This window comes from Perca fluviatilis, chromosome 17, assembly GCF_010015445.1.
Source record: "Perca fluviatilis chromosome 17, GENO_Pfluv_1.0, whole genome shotgun sequence".
Taxonomy (NCBI): domain Eukaryota; kingdom Metazoa; phylum Chordata; class Actinopteri; order Perciformes; family Percidae; genus Perca; species Perca fluviatilis.
In genome coordinates this window covers 16,817,618-16,839,703 of record NC_053128.1, presented here as the reverse complement: position 1 = coordinate 16,839,703, position 22,086 = coordinate 16,817,618, and the positions used below count along the sequence as shown (strand labels likewise).

At 40.8% G+C, this 22,086-nt stretch overlaps 1 protein-coding gene across 3 annotated transcripts in view; it reads left to right on the top strand.

The window, feature by feature from the left end:
* The window catches only part of sh2d3ca (SH2 domain containing 3Ca), a 50,649-nt gene extending 28,887 nt beyond the window's left edge, over nt 1–21,762 (top strand). The window contains exons 5-16 of one of the 3 annotated variants that reach the window (XM_039780479.1): nt 10,182–10,310; nt 12,859–13,008; nt 14,034–14,311; nt 14,452–14,529; nt 15,365–15,492; nt 15,606–15,978; nt 17,155–17,284; nt 17,469–17,584; nt 17,854–18,025; nt 18,352–18,463; nt 18,555–18,761; nt 20,868–21,762. In XM_039780479.1, coding sequence (XP_039636413.1) covers nt 10,182–10,310; nt 12,859–13,008; nt 14,034–14,311; nt 14,452–14,529; nt 15,365–15,492; nt 15,606–15,978; nt 17,155–17,284; nt 17,469–17,584; nt 17,854–18,025; nt 18,352–18,463; nt 18,555–18,761; nt 20,868–21,043 — 2,049 coding nt within the window. In that variant the 3' untranslated portion in view covers nt 21,044–21,762. The remainder of the gene's footprint in view (nt 1–10,181; nt 10,311–12,858; nt 13,009–14,033; nt 14,312–14,451; nt 14,530–15,364; nt 15,493–15,605; nt 15,979–17,154; nt 17,285–17,468; nt 17,585–17,853; nt 18,026–18,351; nt 18,464–18,554; nt 18,762–20,867) is intronic. The other 2 variants (XM_039780481.1, XM_039780480.1) reach the window with 2 other exon arrangements.
* Nucleotides 21,763–22,086: the final 324 nt, after the last annotated feature.

The window sequence follows — 22,086 nt, the reverse complement described above, 5'->3', positions numbered from 1 at the left end:
ACTTTTTTTCTGTCTTCTCTCTCATTGTCGCCAACATCGCTGTCATGTGCAAACAGTCTGTATACAACAGTTTTTTTGATAAATGAGCCAGAAAAGACAGTTAAATTAGCAGGAGTGACAGTATTGTGGATAATAATACACAAAACCACACACATACAGTACAGACACATCCAGAGAGGACATTCAGCCCATTCAGGCAGCTGATTGTCGGCATATATCTGTTGGCACGATGACATGCACATTGATACACTCTCAGTAATGATCCTGTCATCAAAGTGCTGATAGATGTTGTTCACCAGGTTGATTAGAGAGAGGGAGAGAGAAATAGAGAGAGGAAATGCTTCAGTAGGTCTTTGAGCCAGAAACAAAAAGATGGAAAAGAAATGAATCACAGAGGAAGAGAAATTAAAATATGAATGGCAGAGTCAGAGGGGGACACAGAGAGAAAGATGGTCCATAGAGAGGAAGGCAGATACTTGCATTAATGTATTAAAATAATCTTTTTTACAACTTATGTTTTATCTTCATAGTTGTGGCCTTGATGATGTCTTGGGACAAAGTGGGAGGTTGTAGCTTCATAACTGTGTTTAATAGATGAAGATCACAAATGGTCAGACATGTTTTATGTAGGTTTTAGTCCAAAGTTCAACTATATAACTTTAATAAGGGAGCTTGAAGGGTTGCTACCCATACTGACCTAATATGTAGAGATGTACCAGAAGCTGTGGCTCACACAGTGCTGGGGTGCAAAGGATGATTCTAACAGACATTTTGAGTGCATCCACTTTTGTTTTTACTTCCACGCAAGGACGTTATTTCAGACTGAGGGTGGCAGGGTCATGTCGCCCTTCTCCCCATATAGTGTTCATACTGTCCAGCCACCATGATTAACATGAGAGGAGTTGATGAAAATGTTGATATGCTCATCAAGGTCACTTTAATTTGTCAAAGCAATTAAGCTTTATGAGCAGAAGAGAGTGAATGGAGGACTTAGTTTTCCCCGGGGTTGTCTGTATCAGGCTACATAGCTGCAAATGCCCTATCCTCTGATTAGTGGAGGTTGTTCCTGCAGGGGACTATTCAGGTTTGGAAAAACACCCCAAACTCTTCTGTGCATTTTTTGAGTAAAAAAAAAAAATGCAATCTGAATTTTTAATTGCAGTCAATATTTTCCTAAAAGAGATGCTATATTTGAACATCTGTCAAATATAGGGCAGTATCATAAGGTACAGGGTCTCTGTGACGTGGGAGCAGGGAATGTGGACCCAAATGCAGAGAGAGTCAGGCAGGAGATGGTTGGACTCGGGGATTTAATATAACAAAAAACAGCAATACAAAGACTGGAAAACTCACAAAATAACAAACTGACGGGCAAAACACAGGCAGGAGCAAACTGACACACGCAGGAACAGGCACAAAGAAGCAACACAAGACGATCTAACAAGAGAAAAAAAAGGGAACACAGGGGCTAAATACATGAGGTGATGAGTAAATCAAGAACAGGTGAGACAACAGGTGAAACACATCTGGGCGAGGCAGGACAATCAAAGGAGGGAAAACACAGGAAGTAAACTGGACAAGACAAGACAGAAAACAGACTATCAAAATAAAACTGGAAGCAGAACATAGACAGGGAAATGCACAACAGAAAAAGACACCACTAAATACACACAGACCACAATACACAAAACAGGATACATCAACACAACAGGGAACAGAAATATACAGAATGAATATACAAACACAGGAAACATACAGAACTCAATAATACAGACAACAGAAATGAACAAACAGGTAACAGAAATGTCCGTAGCCATCACAGTCTCAACAATAATATAGGAACAAAATGAAGGGAAAAGCGTTCTCATGTTTTCGTATTTTTTTAAATGTTGCCTTTGTCACTGTCTCTTCATGTCTATAAAGACTCTTGAAATTGAGTTAATAGAGAAAACAGGGTTGAGAGAAGGGAGGCGGTAACCTGGGAAAATTGAGAAAAGAGAGAAAGACTGAGCTGATGGAGAAAGCCAAAATGTATAGCAGAAGGAGAGTAGTTTTGACCAAGAGAGAGGAGCCACGCAGTGCAGAGCTGCACTGTGCTCTGCAGTCTCAGTGGGAGTGTAGCTGTATGTCATATCCTGTCCACCAGCTGTCACTCAATCCAGGGGGTCTCTTCTCTGACACCATACTGGCTGACAGCTCACACCAGTCCTCTATATACGTGTGTGTGTGTGTGTGTGTGTGTATTTTGTGTGTGTATTTTGTGTGTATTTCTGTAGGATATATATCGGGATGAATGTCCAGTGTGTCTGTTTGTGTGTGCACATGCGTATGTGTTTTTCGGAGACACTCATTCCTTACGACAGTAGAAGGTCACTGTTATCAGTCTCATATTCTGTCTCTCTCTCTCTCTCTCTCTCTCTCTCTCTCTCTCTCTCTCTCCACCAGTCGTTACTTTCTCTCTGTCTGAAGCTGGTTCTCTGATACTGTCTGATCATGTGAGACATCAGCACTGTTCAGTTTGATCTGTTTTTTCTCTCTGTTTTAGAATGCCTGCTATAGCCTGTTTTATGAAGTGTCTGTGCATAGTGCCACATGATACAGAGTGAAAACTGGATCTCATTTCTCTATTTCCTTACATAAGAACAACATTAATGAAATGAAACCTTACTGGTTTATGAGTTTCTTTCATCTGACATAATGTGAAACATTGTGTTGTGCAGACAGTCCTAATCAATGAAAGAAGCCAATTACTACCAACATTTTTCACCTTTATAAGAGAAGGGTTATTCCAGAAAGTGTTTGAAGCTTTCAGTTTTACTTTAAACCAATCCGGAGTACTGTACAGGTTTCAGGAAACAACATCCGATAAATACCATTTCAGTCAGACAACTCACATTTGAAATGTTTATTATAACAGCAGAACATTGTGCTTCACCTGCAGGCGTCGCCCCATGTGTGTCAGCTGATTACTCTGCTGCAGCAATTAGGCTGATATGAGGGAGTATCTCTGTGGACGAGCTGTTATTAAACCTGTTATCTCATATACCACACTGGCTGAGCGTTTGGTGTTTTTGTTTTATGTGTTGTTTTTTTTAAATGCTGCAATGGACACATTTTAATAGGAATTATTATTAAAATTGATTGTTGTCTCATTTAATATTTGTCCAGCTAGACTGAACAGAGTTGGTGCAAGTCTTATTCAGGGCAACTCGCACATTGAAGAATCTGAGGGACAATTCTGTGAAATGTGGAACTTGAATACAGACATTATTTTCAGAATCTGGTTAAATAGAAGTTACATTTTTGTATGAATATTCATGAAGGATATAATCATCCACTGTCCTCAATATCATGTAAATAACATCAGGTCTTATACATTTTAGGCCACTGTTCAAGAAAGGTTATCGTCTTTAAGAAGTAGGATATATTATAAAATTCTTTGTTTGTGTATAGTGTGCATAGATGTCTTTTCCAGCAAGTAAAACCAATAGTTTGTAAACCTTTTGTAAAGACTTTTTCCACAAGAGTAGAAAAGTGCTATAAGTGCAATCCATTTACTATAGGAGTGGCTGTTACTTAAACAAAAATCCCAGGGTATTAAGTCCAGAACCCTGATTCAGGCTTGTTAAACTGCAGTGGCTCAGGCTTAGGTTGAGTTCAAACTCAACCCACCATTGAGCTTTCTTTATTGCATCATTGCAAAAGCAGTTCCATTAGCTTTGATTCAATGCAACCTTGCTTAGAAAAAACACAGGATAAATATAAAAAGTGTAATATTATAGCACTCCCTCTAATGCTCATATCACTTTACATGTGTGTTAAAGACCATAATACCCGTGTGAACCAGTGTGAATATAGCAGTGGAAATCAGGCTGGAGGGCACAGAGGGATTATAGCAGTCTGGAGAGGTGATACTGGCCACGTATGTACACATAAACTCCTATAATGTGCCTGTATGTGTGTGTGCGGTGGTGTGTAATAGGAGATAGGAGGATTCAATGGTCTTTATGCAATAATCCTGGTCTCTATCGCCCCAAAAGAGGGGATACATAGAGTTGAAGGGAGTGAGTGGAGGAGGAAGAGAAAGCAGATCAAGGGATAGAAAGGTCCTTTAAGAACTGGACCCCTGAACCTTGTGTGTGTGTGTGTGTGTGTGTGTGTGTGTGTGTGTGTGTGTGTGTGTGTGTGTGTGTGTGTGTGTGTGTGTGTGTGTGTGTGTGTGTTCTTGTTTAACTATATTCGTGGGGTCCAAAAACCAGGAGTCCAGTATACTTGTGGGGTCCCGACAGCTTTGTGGGGCCAAAATGCTGGACCCCACAACTTTAAAGGGCAGTTTGAGGGTTAAGACTTGGTTTTAGGATTAGGGTTAGAATTAGCTTAGGGTAAGGGTTAAGGTTAGGCATTTAGTTGTGATGGTTAAAGTTAGGGTAAGGGGCTAGGGAATGCATTATGTCAATGACGGGTCCCCACAAAGATAGTGCCACAAACCTGTGTGTGTGTGTTTTGTGTGTGTGTGTGTGTGTCCACCCAAACCCAGCCCCCTTCCTTCCCCCACTGTCACCACCACCACTCGGGGCGTTACCATGACAACGGGGTTAGAGGCTAGCCCATGAGCTGAAAAAGAAAGAAGATGCATTCTGACATGAGCTGAGATCTAAGTGCTGCAGTCTGGTTAGAATGCATTCCTCTCTTTTGTTGGTGCTTTTTTTTGGGGTTGGAATGTGTTCCTATCTTTCTTCACTTTGCATCCATGCTGGTAGATGCCAGAGACTCTGTTTTTCCCCCTGCAGGTTTTTATACTTGTAAGCAATTATCTTGCATTTCATTTCTCATTCATGCCTTCGCTCTAGGAGTTGTTTGATTTTAGTCAAATCCATTTTAAATTGCTCAAGGTACTTGGCTTTGTGCTCCTATAGCAAAAATTAGCAAACAAACTAGTTCAACCACAAACATCAAAATGCTGATTTGTGCCAAAGTTAACACTCTACCCCACTGCATGGTGCATTTGTAAATACCTGTGACTGTATAGTTTTTGACTTAGCATCGAACATCAGTGGTGTTATTTGAATCTTGCAGTAATGACTAGTCAGATTGTTTGTTGAATCAAATATTGTTAATTAACTGCATTTAGAACTGCAAACTTGCACAGAAAAGAAAGAATACACCAAGCATGCAAACTCAACAGAGTAATAAACATAAAATAATCAATTCATCGTGGAACAGACAACATAACAAAATCAAAAACCGCAGTAAGACACACACACACACACATACACACACACACACACACACACACACACAACACACACACACACACACACACAACACACACACACAGCTATAAAGGCGTGTGTGTGCATAATATATGTATAAATATGTGCATAAATTTAGAATTTCTCCCCATTATCATTCCTTTCATTTATTTTCCTTTTAGGTTGTCCATTTTTTTCTCTTACTGATTTTGAGCGATAGCAGTGTCAATTTTCACTCGGGGAGGGTGTGGTGATGTCATCAGACGAAACGTCTAATTGGTCCGCTGTGAGGAAAAGAGGTTCTCAAGTGCATGTGGGTGTAAATTAGGTGATGGATCATACTGTGTCATATTCACACATGCACACACGCCCCTAACCCCTATCGCCTATTCCCTGACTCACCCCCATCTATTCCAGCTATACAGTAAACCCACCACTCTAATACATGTATCTCTGTCTTTATATTAGCAGCACTCTTATCTCTGGTAACCTGGTGTTACTTTCTCTCCAGCCAGCTCAGACCAAAAATAGAGCCCCATCCATTAATAGTGCCACCCATGTAGGACACACACACACACACACACACACACACACACACACACACACACACAAAAAAAAAAAAAAACACACACAAAAACACATACCCCCCCTGGGGAAGCAAAGTCCTGCATCAGCTACTAAATTGCCTAAACTCTCTCATCTGCTAATGGGCTACCTGTGTATCTGCCTCTCTGTCTACATTAGTGAGTTTCTCTTGTCTGTCTGTCTGTCTTCCTCTGCGCCTTCCTGAATGTCTGATGTCTTGTCTTTTATGTATGCTGCTTGTTTACTCTGTCTGCCTTTGTGCCTCTCTGTCTGTCTGTCCGCCTCTTGGTTCATAAATGTGTCTCCGTTTTGATCTGATGTTCTCCACTCTCATGCTTATACTCTCGATATGCACACCTTTAAGATGAAATATAATCATGTGCTTGTGTGCTGCTGCTACTAAACCCACATAAAATACTCAGCAGAGTAAATAAGAGTGCCTGCTTTGTATTATGTATATTTGTATCTGATGTATGGAAAATGAATAATGAATAATAAGTATTAGTAGAAATCAATCTATTGTATCAGAATAACCATTAATATTAGTAGCAGTAGTAGTACTGTAGTACACCGTAAGTAGTTACTGCTACTGTATGATGAAAGATGGAAGACTCTTCTTTGCACGCCGACAGGCAAACAAACACAATTATATATCGCTATGTCAACCAAGGACGAAGCGTAGTGGTGGTATAAGAGTTGCATACGCCTACTCATTGTAATTATAATAGTAATGTCATACCTGTCTTTGCAGTTGTCTCCTCTTCTATGTGTGTATTTCCTTTGTGTCTTCCCCGACCAGTCAACACATTTCTCGTGAACTTTATTCTTTATTCTTTATATTCTCACCTTTCCTGTGCTTCACATATCAACTTCATCTTTGATGTTCCCCGTCTCTTTATTTACAAGGGGAGTGCGTCTGCTATTTCAATCAGGAGAGACTTCCTTGCGAATATGAAAAGATTTATTGTAAATTACATAACCCAAATATGACATGTACAAAGTCTTTGGAGATTAGACTCCATTGTGACAATATGTTTTAAAGGGGTAGCGAAACCCAGACATATCCCCTGATGGAGTCTAGACACTGGTGGTGGTGATGAAGGAGCACAGGAGACCAAATTTAAAGTGCCAAAGGGGCGGTCAGCTGACGAAGACCCAGGGTACCATGGGGAGGTGGCGGGTCGCACTCTAGTCCTGAAATGACAACTGACAACTGGCTGAATCTGATTGGTTTAACTGAAAAGTGAATGCCTAGCTGAATCTGATTGGTTACTGAAAGTGAATGCCTAGAAAAAGCTGACAACTAAGTATGATGTGAAAACGTTATTATAGTCTTCCTGAAAGAATTTACGCTGAGCTCAATTAGAGGGGAAGGCATACAAGGAAAGCAGGAATTTCTCTGAAATATTAACATGGGACAGATTTAGATGATGTGTTGTTGTTTCATTTATAAACTTTCATAAGTGACAATCCGTATAATCCTTATTTCACTTTAATGTAACATCAACCATTGTCTCAATTTGTCAAACAAATTAAAAAATATTTTAGTAGTTTACAGTATACTGTAAGACCTAACCCTTGTGTTGTCCTTCCGTCAACCTTGAAAAACACTTCTTTTTTTTTTTTTTTTTTTATGGCTTTTTTTCACGTTTTTTTTTTTTTTTTTTTTTGCTTTTTCCAACATTTTGTCCTGTTAAATTTTTCTCCTACACATTTTCAGCGCTTATTTCTATGTCCCATATTTTCTGATATAAAACAAAAATTGAAAACGGGTCAATTTGACCCGAAGACAACACAACAAGGGGCCTAAAAACCAATCCAAGTGAATCCATAAGTGCCATGCTCCAAATGTTATATATGTTAACATATATATTATATGTTACAGTAACTGTATACTGTGACTTTATTACTACTCAATCCGTGGATATAAAATATTGAAATAGCAGGTTTGTCTGCTGTTAGCATTACCAAGGTGTAACAAGTCAAACCAAATCTTGTGTATCTACAGCATATGCACACCACGGCTATCTGCACAGGCTTGCTTTTTGCATAAGCATAGCACACACACTTGCACATGTACGCACATATAAAGGTGTGTGTGTGTGTGTGTGTGTACAATAAAGTTGTTGTTTTCTGTGTCCTTGTCAAATCACTTTTTCTTTCCTGCTCCTTTATTGTCAATCCATTTTTCCTCCCTCTTTCAATGTGTCCCCCTTGATGTCAGCCTATTCCATGAACCGTATCATAAATAGAGCCCCACTGACATTTCAATTTGCCCCATAACCCTTCATATATATATATATATATATATATATATATATATACACACACACACACACACACACACACACACACACACACACACACACACACACACACACACACACACATATATACACACCAAGTTCATTGTTGAGCATCGGTTCAGTGGCAGGCCTCTTCTGGGTTTCCAGGGAGACAAGGAAAAGCAATAACCGCACACTTGACCCCTCTGCTCTATTATTGGCCTCTTCACACATACACACACACAGACGCACACACCTCAAATCTAATCTGGGAGAGTAAGCCTCCATGGCGATATGCCTCCATGTTCCCCTGAGGATTGGAGAAAAGGGAGAAGAGAGGAGCTGGGAGAGGAGGAAGTTAATAATTTCATCTTGCAGTGACCTGGAGACGATACGATCGATTGTTTGGCCCTTGTAGTCTCCTCACATCACACACACTAATGCAGGAAGGCAGAAACACACTGTACACACACACACACACACACACACACACACACACACACACACACACACACACACACACACACACACACACACACACACACACACACACACAGATCATCTGAGTTTCCCATCCTCGTTCCCACTGTCTCTCACAATGTCTTGTCAATGTCTCTGTCTGTCTGTCTGTCTGTCTGTCTGTCTGTGTCGCACAGGTTCAGCAAAAGTCTAACAACTAACAAACTTTTATTGTGAGGGATGGTGAACAGAGAGAGGAAGATGAACGGTGGGCAAGAGGGAAAAGAGTGTGACTGAGAGAAAGTAGGAGAAAAATATTGAGCCTGAGAGGAAGGGAGAGAGAGATTGAAGGAAGATATTAGGAGGAACGACAGGCCAGCCTTAGCGACCAGGCTGTTTACTGTTTATTTTGGTCTCCGGTCTTATTTCTCCTCATATTGGCAGAGTCTAGATGATTTCCTTTCGCTGTTTATTCCTGTGTGGATTTCTTGTGTTTTGAGGTTATTTGTGTAAGAGTTTGTGTTTGTGTCCCCTGTTTGCCTCGTCTAAGATCATCTATCTGAACTCAATCTTTCCACAATCATCGGTTGTTATGGTGCCGTCACGTAACATCAAGGTCCCAGTGTGGGATTTCCTTTTCTTTCCTACTCAAACAGTTCCTGAGTTGATCAGATATCTGGGCACATACTTTCTTCAAACATTTAGAATTATTGTGCCGAGTTTCCTCTCAGAGTTTTGATTGTGGATTCAACCAATCACCATATCAACTAAGAAGCTTGTATGCTCGTTATCATGATCTCAGACGCACGCAGCTTGAAAATATTCAGTGGAATTTATTTCCATGTTTTACAACCCAGAAGTGCCGTTCTTTGTGCAAACAGAAATATGAAGCTAGAGAAATCTGAAATCTGATCTTGTTTGTTGTGCGTATGCATGTGTGTCTGTGCGAGTGTGTATTTGGCATTATTATAAGCTATCCTGAGTGACCACACTCAACAGCTGAAGCTAGGTCTCCTCTGTACATGAGAACAATAAGAGGGTGCTCTTGATGATTTCTGCCTCTTTGTAATCAGGTCAAGGTCGATTGGATTGTTGTGTGTGTGTGTGTGTGTGTGTGTGTGTGTGTGTGTGTGTGTGTGTGTGTGTGTGTGTGTGTGTGTGTGTGTGTGCATGCGCCTGAATCAGTGTGTGCATGCTTGTGTGGAAGGCAGCACACAGTGTTGCTTCCCTGCAGTGTTGCCTTCTGTAACATAGGTGTGTGTGTTAGTCTAAATGACGCTCTGCTGTAGCTAGAAACCATACACATTTGTTACAGTATTATACTATTCATTGTTTTCATGCTCTAAACTGAAGTATTAATTCAGCATCTTTTTGTATTGTAAATTCTAAATTATGTAGGTCTATATAAATAGATGTATGCACTCAAGTCCCTCTTGAAAATTGGATCCAAATCAGAAGATAAGAATGTACCTGAATAAATAAATGTTATATATAAAGACTGATCTATGGTTTATTTACATGTGAATACACTGTGAGCAGTCCCTTGTGTAAACTCACTCCCACTCATGTCTTGTTGTGTTCTTGTGTTCGTTCCACACAGTTCTCCAAGGAGAAGTACCTGCTGGAGTCTCCTCCTGAGAAACTTCGGAAGGAGCTGGAGGAGGAGCTGAAACTGAGCGCTGCTGACATCAGGAGCCATGGCTGGTACCATGGACACATACCCAGAGAGGTAAACACACACATTATGAAGTACACTGTGGAATCTGTACAGCAGAGAACATTGAGTTAGTCATGACACTGGGAGTCCTGAATTGATGTTTGAGGACAGATAGGTACACAGATACTAAATCCATGGTAATAAACCCTGTGTGTATGTGAGGATTTGCTGTTTTTCTTTGTTTTGTATCATTGTAAACTGATTTCTTTGGGTTTTGGTCAGCCAAAACAAGACATTTGAAGACTTCACCATAGATTGAGAAATAATATTGGGCATTTTTCTCTCTTTTTCTCTCTTTTTCTGACATTTTATAGACTATACAATCAATTAATAGAGAAAATAATTGGCAGATTGTTTGATTGATACATTGATAATGATGCACTAAAAAAAACTGCACTGTCCTCTGTTTAATGTCATTGTAAATTGAATATCATTGGGGGTATAGACAGAACAAGCTATTTCAATTTGTCGTTCTGGGCAGTCTCATAGGCATTTTTCACAATTTTCTGAAATTTTTTTTAAGACAAATTATTTATTGATTAATTGAAAAAAAGCATCAACAGATCAGTAAAACATTTAAATAATCATTAGTTTCAGCATTGCAGCCCTAGTTTTAAAATTTGTTTTGATTAAATCAAATGTGTGGTGTAATGTTTCCAGAACACACTAAACTTTCATACTTAAAAATAACCAAAACTTAATTTATTACTAGTCTTGACTTCATGTCACAGTCCAACCTCTCTAAGTCCCAGTGCCAGTTCATAAATTATGATTAAATAAGTAAACTCTGAAAAAGAGGTTTTGCTGCTGTGGTTGTTATTTTCCCACATTTAATTATTTCTTTCAAAAAGCCACAATAAAATTAGATAAAAGTACTAACAATAGTATTTTTTGTGTGGGTTGATGTGGTTGTCAACCAATAGTATTAGTTGAGCGATTACATGGCCAAATTCTCTGGCTTTGAAAGCACAGTTTAAATGCTTTACACACAGAATGACACTGGTTTCTGAATCCCATCATCTGTCACAGCTCAGTAGAAATTGCTTTAGCATTCAGAAGGAGGAGAAACTCTGCCAAACAGACAGCTGTGTGTGTTGCTTATGTACGCAATTGAGTTTCCCAGCTGGTGACTGAGACACACATACACAGAGACACACACCGGACCTGCACCCACCCACACACTGCATGCACATGTGGAAGGTACTCGTTCAAAGACGCAGCCTCTCGATCAACCTCTGGTCTCTGTCTCTCCCCCACACACACACAAAAACACAAAAAAACACACACACACACACACAAACACACACACACACACACACACACACACACACACACACACACACACACACACACACACACACACACACACACACACACACACACAAAAAAAACACCACACAGATTCAAATCAGCCATCTGTGAGTCTTTCCTCTTTAAATTTACATAAAATATTCATGTATTCATGGTTTGTCCCAGTGGAAACTTGGGGAAACCCTGAGCCCCCTGGTTACCTTCACAATACTTAGTGACTACACTTCGCACACTGTACATACTATCCTTTCTTCCTGCTCATTTTGTCCTTCCGTTCTTCCCTTTAAAGTGAAGACTTCCAGTATGTGCACACGTCATGAGTGTATGGACCAATGTGGCTTTCCTTTTAGTCATATTATTTTATATGTTTTGTTCCAAAGTGTTGGTGTAAAAAATGATATATTCTTAAATGCGGTGAGTTGTCAGTTTAAAAAAAGCTAAATAAAAGACAACAGATGTATTTTTAGTAATTGGAGAGATACGAGGAACGTGCACTTGGTTTAAGCTTTTGATCTGTGTATATACTGCCTCCTGCTGGTCTCTTAAGCACTGTTTACCCTGTGCTGTGCTGTGCTGTGCTGTGCTGTGCTGTGCTGTGCTGCATTGCATATTTCATGCATTGTTTCCTGTGTTGAGTGAATTTGAAGCATCACTCCTTCAGCCTTCATCAGCAGTCTCTTTGCCGGTACCTTTGAAGGGAATTACTGCTCAGTTTGAAATATGTTTCTCTTTCCCTACATGACTACTAGATCAATATTTGCGATCTCTTCTCATAGACACCAGAGATACTTCTGTTGTGTTTGGTATCAGCAATATGTACAGCCTGAGGCTGAGCCTAAGCCATTGACCATAAATGGGAGAATGGGGAAAATGGCTTTTTCTGGGTTGTTTGTTTTGTTAATAAATTCAAAATAACTCATTTTTACAATAGAGCTGAACTCGATAAAATGCATTCCGACCACTGTCGCTGGCATTTTATCCATCATTGCCAATTCAAACTGTGCATAGCAGCAGGGAGAGAGATAGTTGTGTTTGTTTAGAGAAACACACTGTCCTAAGGCATTGTTATAAATAATCATGATTCTCTAAATTCAATTATTTAATTATTCAACAGTCAACGTGTCAGACACAAAATATTCACACACATGCTGTAGCTTGGTAAGCCAAGTTTGCTTCCAGCTCTTTAAGATTAAAGCCTTTTGTCTTGTTTTTACAAACAAAAAAACCCATATACATATTTTCTGTCTAGGTGTCAGAGACTCTGGTTGTACGTAATGGGGATTTCCTTGTGCGTGACTCTCTGACCAGTGTGGGTGACTACGTACTGACCTGTCGATGGGATAATGAGGTGCTGCACTTCAAAATCAGCAAAGTCCTGGTCAAATCCAATGAGACCAAGGTACGTATTAAAGCTCTTACTGGTTGGTTCAAACCTTCATCACTCAGAAAGTTACTCCTCGTCTGGGTGGGAGCAGGGAGAGCACAGGTGTAACTAATAACATTAGCGGCAGCTCTGTTCCATTTAGGTGTCTCAGCCAGTGCTGAGTCCAGGCATTAGAAAAGCCAATTGATAATGTTATTAGTCACACCTGTGTTTGACCTGTAATATTGACTGTGTGAAATGTGTATTGAGTCTTAACTACAGTCTTTACTGGCCTTTATAGACAGTAGTGTTGCCCATAGCCTCCTCCTCTCGCCTCACTTCCATCATACTTGAGTAGAGTGCTTGTTTTTTCTTTTTTTTTCAAAGACCACTTTTTGGGCTTTTCCGCCTATACTTGATATGACAGCTATGTGAGAAAGGGGAGAGAGAGGGGGAAGACATGCAGGAAACTGTCACAGGTTGGACCCGAACCCCAGACCTCTGCATCGAGGCACAAACCCCTCAGCACATGTGTGCCTGTTCCACCCACTGAGCCAACCCGGCCACGAGTAGAGTGCATTTTTAGCGTTATTATTTATTCCTGGGTTTGGCAAGTCAAGATCCATCCTCCATTTGAAGAGGCCTATTTTCTCTTGTTGCTCCTAATGATGGAAATAGTTACATTGGGCAGACTATTTTGGCGCAGGTGTGCCTCGTTGACCAGCTGTGCCTCCTCCAAATTTCAAATCCCACCCTGCTTGCTGATTTTTCTTTCAATTTATCATGCACAAAGCAGTTATTAAATGATTCCGCACTGAGTAAATGGGTTTTAAGCACTGTAGAAATAATACAATTTAAAAGGAACAGCAGCATTTTGTGCTCCCCACTAAAATAATTCTGTGGTTACAAAACATGGAGGGTGGGCTTCCTTTTCTGAGTGATATTTGAGTGAAGAGAGAACACAGATGCTCTGGTTTTCTTCCCTTCAACATGTTCATGGTGCAACTAATTACAGCAGGTATACCAAAAAACACAAAACTGTTATATGAAATGATCCTCAGGTGCAGTATATGTTGGAGTCCGACAGCTTTGACTCGGTCCAGGAGCTTGTGAGGTTTTACGTGGGCCAGCGCAAACTGGTCTCCCAGTCCAGCGGAGTCCACATCTACTGTCCAGTCAGCAGGACACTCCCCCTGCGCTACCTGGAGGCCACCTTTGCTCTGGCTTGTAGCAAGCAAGGCTCTGCCTACTCACCGTCCAGTCAGAGGGGAGCGTACATCAAGAGACGGAGTGTCACCATGACCGATGGGCTGACGACTGAGAAGATGATACCTCACAGGTGAGCCGGAGAACGAGGAGTGTTTGTGTTTTTTAAGCGGCAGAGATGCAACAGCTGAGCAGCCAATAATAAAACCCTGAAAGTTTTTTTTCTTCATATTTCATTCTTTCATTCTTGCTTTATGTTATATACATGATCAGTGACTCAGACAGTCCCAGTCCAGTTAAGACACCAGTGGCACCACCAGAACCAGAGCCGGAACCTGGGCCCAACTGCAGGTTGTGTGTGTGTGTGTGTGTGTGTGTGTGTGTGTGTGTGTGTGTGTGTGTGTGTGTGTGTGTGTGTGTGTGTGTGTGTGTGTGTGTGTGTGTGTGTGTGTAAGTAACTAGTGTTGTGTTTGAGCACTAAATTAGAGCACCTTTCCTCCCACAGTCCTGCAATTCCCTCACTTCACAAACACCATTAGCACCTCCTCTAGTAATGAGCATCAAGTCCTGTTAGTTTCCTCAGAGTGAAGTTGCAGAATGAATTGTTCACTTGGCCACTTCTGCACTGGATCTGTCAAGTTTCAAACAGACCTAGACTGTTTAAAACTTGAACCTACAAAGAAGGAGCAGACAAATATGTTGTGTACAGTGGAAATACATTTTAGCCTATGGAAGGGAGTTGAGAAAGCCTTTAAAGAATGGGGCCAATACCAATTACACACTGGGCTTTAGAAGGCAAAGATGATACACATTGATAAACGAAATGATTATGCACCTTTTAAACATTAGTTTTAAAGTGCAGTTAATATTTTCCTAAGAAGCCACACTGCTACCTTCTCTGCTCCTGCTTTAAAGTCCTAAACATGGTTTTATTGCCTAAATAACACATGAGTGTGTCATGAAGTAGAAGAATTGTCTTCAAGGTTGCACCAACTAAAATATTTCCCTCTTCTCTCATCTTAAAATAATTAGCATTTGCATCTGTAAGGACACCATTCCTGTCATCTAAAACTGATAAATGTGACACCCTGAACTGCACTGCTTTGTGAGGTTCCCTTCAGTTTCTTGACGGCTTTTAAATCCGTACCCAAAGATTGTTAACATCGTAAAAATCCTGTGTTTCCAGCCCGTCGACAATCCACCACCATAAGGACGCAATGCGGAACTGTGCGATGAGCATGGACCAGATTCAGGAGTATCGCTGCCCCTTGTCACCTGTTGGGGAAACCCCACTGAGTCCTGCATATAGTGCTAGTAAGTGCCAGAGACACACACCCTCAGACACATCAATAAAAAGTAAAAGCTCAGCGCCTCACATTTACAATGACAGTCTCCATAAGTGATAAGAATCTTCACTCTTTCTACAGTAACCAGGCAGAGAGCCCACTCAGGAGGGCGGGTCCTGGCTGTCGTCCCACCCTCCCCTGTGATGCGTCGTTCCAGCGACCCTCAGCTCAGCCCCTCAGCCAGTAACAACCCGCCAGAGCATCCCGCGCATACCTCTCACTCGGCACACTCCACGCCCGCCCATCATCCCAGCTACCAATCACATTCCTCAGATACAGCAGGGAGCTACTGTGACCTCAGACCTTGCCCTGCTGGGCCCCCTAAACCTCCAACTAAGAGCTACGTGGAGCGATTGCGAGTGGAAGAAGGGAGGGAGGACGTAGCAAGGGAGGAAGGAGAGGGGATGTTCAGCGCCCCACAGGTGGAGACAGCGTCCTCGTTTAGGCCATCCAGGTATGAGATGCGCGCACACACACACACACACACACACACACACACACACACACACACACACACACACACACACACACACACACAGGATTATGCTTCCAAACTTGCACTTCACGGTGTTTCCAAAGGATACCCAACCTCTCTTTAAACTTGAAGTTAGGAAGCGCAGCAAAGACTTATTGTGCAAAACCATGCTGTTAGAAAGTTGCTAAAAACAGTACACAACAGCTTGCTATTTCCATCAACTGTGGAAGTCACTTCTGCGTGAATCTCTTTGAGTTAAACATGACATTACATGGAGAAAATCTGAAAAACAGTGAATTAAATTTGCTAAGACTTAATGTGCATTTAATAAATAGTTGTCATCCCCATGGGAAGAAGAGTAGCTACAGAAATATGTCCAAAAATTTGGCCTTCCTTTATATTAAGTTACTGTATTATGTCAAGTTACTTTATGGCTGGCCTTTTGGCTGAGTCAGTTTGGCGGGCTCAGTAAAAAGAGAAAATTCCACTGAACTGATGATCAAGACGACTGCTGAAGGGAGCTAAAAAGAAAGAGACACAGTTAGAGCTCATCACTACAGCAGGATTAATTTAAGTTGGTGTGTTCAAAGGTCAATACACCTGCTGACATTTTGCCATACAGGGCAAAACTATGGGAGTGAGGAATTTTCGACCAGGCACTGCAGTACAGCTGTGAGTGAGCAGAGACTGGAAAATGGTAAACAGCTGATAATCCTGTGGGAAATAGCCTGAGGGCAGAATTTGTGCTGTGGTCAGAGACACAGCAGATGAGGCTTGTCACAAGAAAATGGTCAGGTACACTGACTCGGCAGCAGCTTTGGACATCTGAAGCGTCCCGTGTGAAATTTTGGTGCCGGGGGATTATTGTTGGTGTTAACAGTACTGGGAAAATTGGAAGTTAAGGCAGTACAATTTATGTTTGAGGCACCAGTGTGAGCAAGTGACTGACTGGCTGGCATGACTAAGACACAATGTCACTAATGTTAGCTATTGTTGAGTGACACATAGTGTAGAAAATACTGTATACTGTGTATTTGGTTTGGTTTGCATATGTCAGTTTATGTCCAGAGGCCTCTTCTCCTGCGCTCCTTGCCATTGCTCATGTCTCTGTCCTTGTTCAGTATTTTCTAATATGGTGTAATCGCTCCTGTGCAGGTACGAGTCTTGCCTTATGCCAGCTGAGAATAAGCCTCTAGAGATGTCTGTGCTGAAGAGAGTCAAAGAGCTGCTGGCTGAGGTGGATGCAAGGACTGCAGCTAAACACATCACCATGGTGGACTGCACGGTATGCACAAATGCATGCAGGTGACATGCAAGCACAGATGCATACAAAAGCACACATGCTGACTTGCATATTCACATACAGTAAATGCATAAAGACACCCAATGTGAACAACAATATGTATGCATGTATGCACACAAACATCACACCACACATACAACTGATCTATTTTTTAACTATTGTACAGGTGGCTAGAATATTAGGTGTGACGTCAGACATGCAAAGGATGATGGGAGTGTCCTCAGGGTTGGAGTTACTGACACTACCACATGGACACCAGCTACGACTTGACCTACTGGAGAGGTACAACCGCACTGTCTTCCGTCATACATCACTCACTAACTCCTACATTAATTCAGCTATTGATTATCTGAACACTTCTGTTCTTCTCTGCCATATTTTCTCTTCTTTTCCCTCTGTTCTTATCTTGTAACACACTACAGCCTGCCACAATGTTAAATTCCGGAGTTGCTTTTAAAATAGGCTTTGACTCAACAACCTCCGTTTCCCTATCAGCAGCGGTAATTCACTTTTATTGATGCATCTTATTGAATAGCGCCTTCTTTTTTCAGGTTTTATACCATGTCTATCATGATGGCGGTGGACCTGCTGGGCTGTACAGGAAGCACAGAGGAGAGGGCGGCCCTGCTCCACAAGACCATCCAATTGGCAGCAGAGTTGAAAAGCAACCTGGGCAACATGTTTGGCTTTGCTGCTGTGATGAGAGCGCTGGAGCTGCCCCAAGTAAGATATATACATAAATATATAAATATATATATATATATATATATACATAAATAAATAAATATATATATATATAGATAAATAAATATATATATATATATATATATATATATATATATATATATATATATATATATATATATGTATTATGTATATATATATATATATATATATATATGTATGTATGTATATATATATATATATATATATATATATATATATATATAAAAAGAGAAAAAAGTCCCCATCATAAGCACAAAAACTCCAAGGGTTTCCGAAAAAATAATGCATTCTTAAAAATGTTGTTGCATCACTCATTGTTACAGATTTCCCGCCTGGAGCAGACGTGGATAACGTTACGCCAGAGACACACAGAGGGCGCTATTCTTTATGAGAAGAAGCTCAAACCTTTTATGAAGAATATGAACGATGGCAAAGGTGAGATCATAAATTACATAGTTGCTATGTGTTTCATACATGCACGTATTTATTTACAACTCTGAACTGAAAACTCTCCTCCTCCGTACAGAGTCGAATGCCCTGTCCAACACCTCCCTCCCCCACATCATTCCCGTCCTTTCCTTATTGGAGCGGGGTATGGCTGTAGGGGAGGCGCTGGAGCCCTGGGAGAGTGCAGAGGTTGGAGTAGACGTGGTCATGTACCACCTAGAGGCAGCTCGTACCATTGCACATCACGGGGGGATCTATAGAACCAACACTGAGACCAAACTGCAGGGTAAGGCACAGCGTGACCTGAGACAGCATGTGTTTGTTTTTAGCCATGCTAGCGGCGTGGCTCTATGTACTGCAATGGTTTGTCTGTTGGTCGGCCGTGCATTTGGGCCATCCACCACTTTTGTACAGACTGAAAAATGTCAACAACTATTGGATGGATTGCCATTTTGTACAGACATTCATGGTTCTCAGATGATGAATCCTAATGATTATAGTGATCCCCTGACTTTTCCTCTAGAGTAAGATTTCTCAACAACTATTGGATGGATTGCCTTGATATTTGGTACACACATTCATGTTCCCCTCAGGATGAATTGTATTAACTTTGGTAATTAAAATGTTATATGCCCAATAATTGAGTTTATGACCAAATACATCCAAAACTAATGACATTCCCATGAGCCTCAGCTGTACTTTGGGTTTAAAGGTTCAGTGGGTAACTTAAAAAAAAACTATATTTTGTCATATTTGCTGAAACTGTCACTAAATCCTGACAGTAGGACATGGTTAGCAAATCATGTTCCTCTGCCTCCCCCTAGTGCTCCTAATGGCATTTGCAAGTTTCCACCGACAACAATCAGAGCCAAGGAGTCTCTAACAGTTCTGCTCATGAACTCCAGACACAACTGTAAAACTAGGCTGCACTGATCAAAATGAATCACTCATTCTGTTACTGCATTGCCTATTTCTCACCTCAAATGTTTTCAGAACCGTATTTCACTGTTTAGCTGTAAAAAAAAAAAAATCAAGCTGTGTGACCACTTTTGGGCAGAAATGTCTCAAGAGGTAGAGCGTCAAGGTTGATGGTCCTGTTTGCATGTCAAAAGTGTCCTTAAGCAAGACACTGAACCCCAGATTGCTCCTGATGGGCAGGCCAGCTCCGCCACGTTCTGTGTATGAATGTGTGTGTGTGTGTGTGTGAATAGGTGAATGAGAGGCAAATTGCAAAGCGCTTTGTCTGGTAAGGTAGAAAGGCGCTATATAAATGCAGTCCATTTACCAAGTCGAGCCAAAATTAAGAACCGCTCACCGACCGGACAAAAAAAGTAAATTGTCTCACCACCCCTTTTTCCCTAATACTGTTTGCTTTAAGTTCAATAATATAGTCAACAGTGTTAAATATTTCATCTACACCAAACCTAAGACATTATGAACAGATGTTCTCAGCACAGCGTCTTGTGTTCTTGTGGGACAGCTAGTATTGTGTTACATCTCATGCTTTTAATAATGCAAGTGTGTGTGTGGTTACTGTGTTAACTGTATTGATCCCTAATGCATCCCCAATGGTTTTCAGTTTGAGGCCATTACTGCTTTATTGAACTGTGTGTCAATAGCTTTCAGCTCACATCTCTGTTTCCTGTTATATCTCGCTATCTATCAGCCTCAGTCTGCTCCCCTCATCAACATTTCTATGAGCCAAAGTTGAGATGCTTACTTCATACAGTTGTAGAAATTGGTTCTTCAGCTCAAGATGTTTGCTATCTTTAGTTCATCTTAAGGGTAAGGTTAGGGAGTTTGAATTATTTAATTGAGCATTCAATCATGAAAGTTCATTCTTTACCTTGGTAGCAGTAAGTGAGGTCCAAAAGTCGTTCACATGATAAGTGGTCATACACAAGGGAGAAGAGCGTTGATGAAGGTCATGAGATATGGTTGAAGGGATAGTAAGTGGACCTTTTGAGTTAAGATAATTTTGCTAGACAAAATTATGATAGATTTGGGTTTTAGTACTTTTGTTAATTATTCAAATTTACTTTTTAATATAATTTTCTTTCAATTGTGACTTAGTTTCCTCCTTTTTTTTCCTTTAGCAGTAGTTTTCTTTTAATTATTTAGTTCCTTATTTGTTACAGTATTATTTATATTGTAATATTTCAAGTGCTTTTGATTAAAATATGTTTTTAATTCTAAATAGAACAGAGACTTTAAGTTAGTAACTTTCATTTTATTAGTTGACAAAATCAGTTCAGTTTGTTTTTCCACAGCCTTGTTTTTAATTTTATCATGCAATTATGGGATTTATATAAACTTATTTTTTTTGTTTTCCATGGTTATCATGCATACAATGTTGTCTACCAAGAGTAACCCCTACTCCTCTCCTCTGCAGGATTCCAGGAGCGAGCAGAAATACACGAGATCTTCCAGACAGAGTTTCAGATGCGTCTCCTGTGGGGCAGCCGCGGCTCTGAGGGCGGCCAATCGGAGCGTTACGAGAAGTTCGACAAGGTCCTCACCGCTCTGTCACACAAGCTTGAGCCTCCTGTGCGCCATAGCGAGCTATAGCACCTGCCCTAACACCCAACATCGCCAAACCCCCCCATCTGCACTCACCACTCATTGTGGTATGGTCTTGTTTTGCATCGCAAAGGATGACGTGGAAGAGTCCAGCGCAAACACTGGGAGGGGGGAGAGTGAATGAAGAGGCAGCTAACAGAGCATGTGCAGTGAGCAATATTGAAAAGAGGGTCTCACTTATAACGTGTGTTGCACTCACTGTGGACTTCTCCTTCTGGTCCTCCCTGTGGACTTCCTCACTTATCGTAAAATATTTAAATGGCGTCTGAGAAGAGACAAGCTAAGTGGAAAAGAAGATGGGGGAGATGGGTGACCAGCTCCTCTGCCTGGTACAAACCGTAACAAGTACGGTGTGTCCTGAGGGCCAAACAGAGCTGCAGAGTTTTGCTTTGCTCCAATAAAACACAGACTCTCTCTTGTTTCCAACTGCTGTCACACAATGTAGCAGAAATGCTAACAATAACTTGCATAGCTCATAATAGATGTTTTGTCTGTGTGTGTGAGTGTGGGTCTGTACGCGTGCGTATGTATGTATGTTTACATTCCTTGAGTCCTTTTTTATTTTTTTTTTGCTTATTTATTTTGCTATGATCAACGGATATCAAAACATCATGGACGTTGCTTCACCGAACTCATGAGAAACTGCCAGTGCTCGTTCTGAGGGAACCATGTTCATAAAACCTCATTAAATATGTATCAAGCAGTCCCATTGACTCCCTTAAAAAAATTTATCAGGCATGCATTAATAAATGTATCCGAAATAATACATTTGCAGACATCATGCAGCAATGTGAGGGTTTTGCGAATTGTTAAAAATGTTAAGAGGACAAATCAACGTCCCTCTGTTGTAGCTGTTTGACTAATACATTTGATATTGCGTGTCTTGTACACATAATTTAGTTTAAAATGGCACTAACAGACAGAGGACAAATGGGATCTTTAAATTTAGTTTAAGCAATGTTCACTTAGTATATAAACATTTATGAGCATACATTGGTATGACTGAAGCTTTAGTTTAAAAAGTTGCTGAA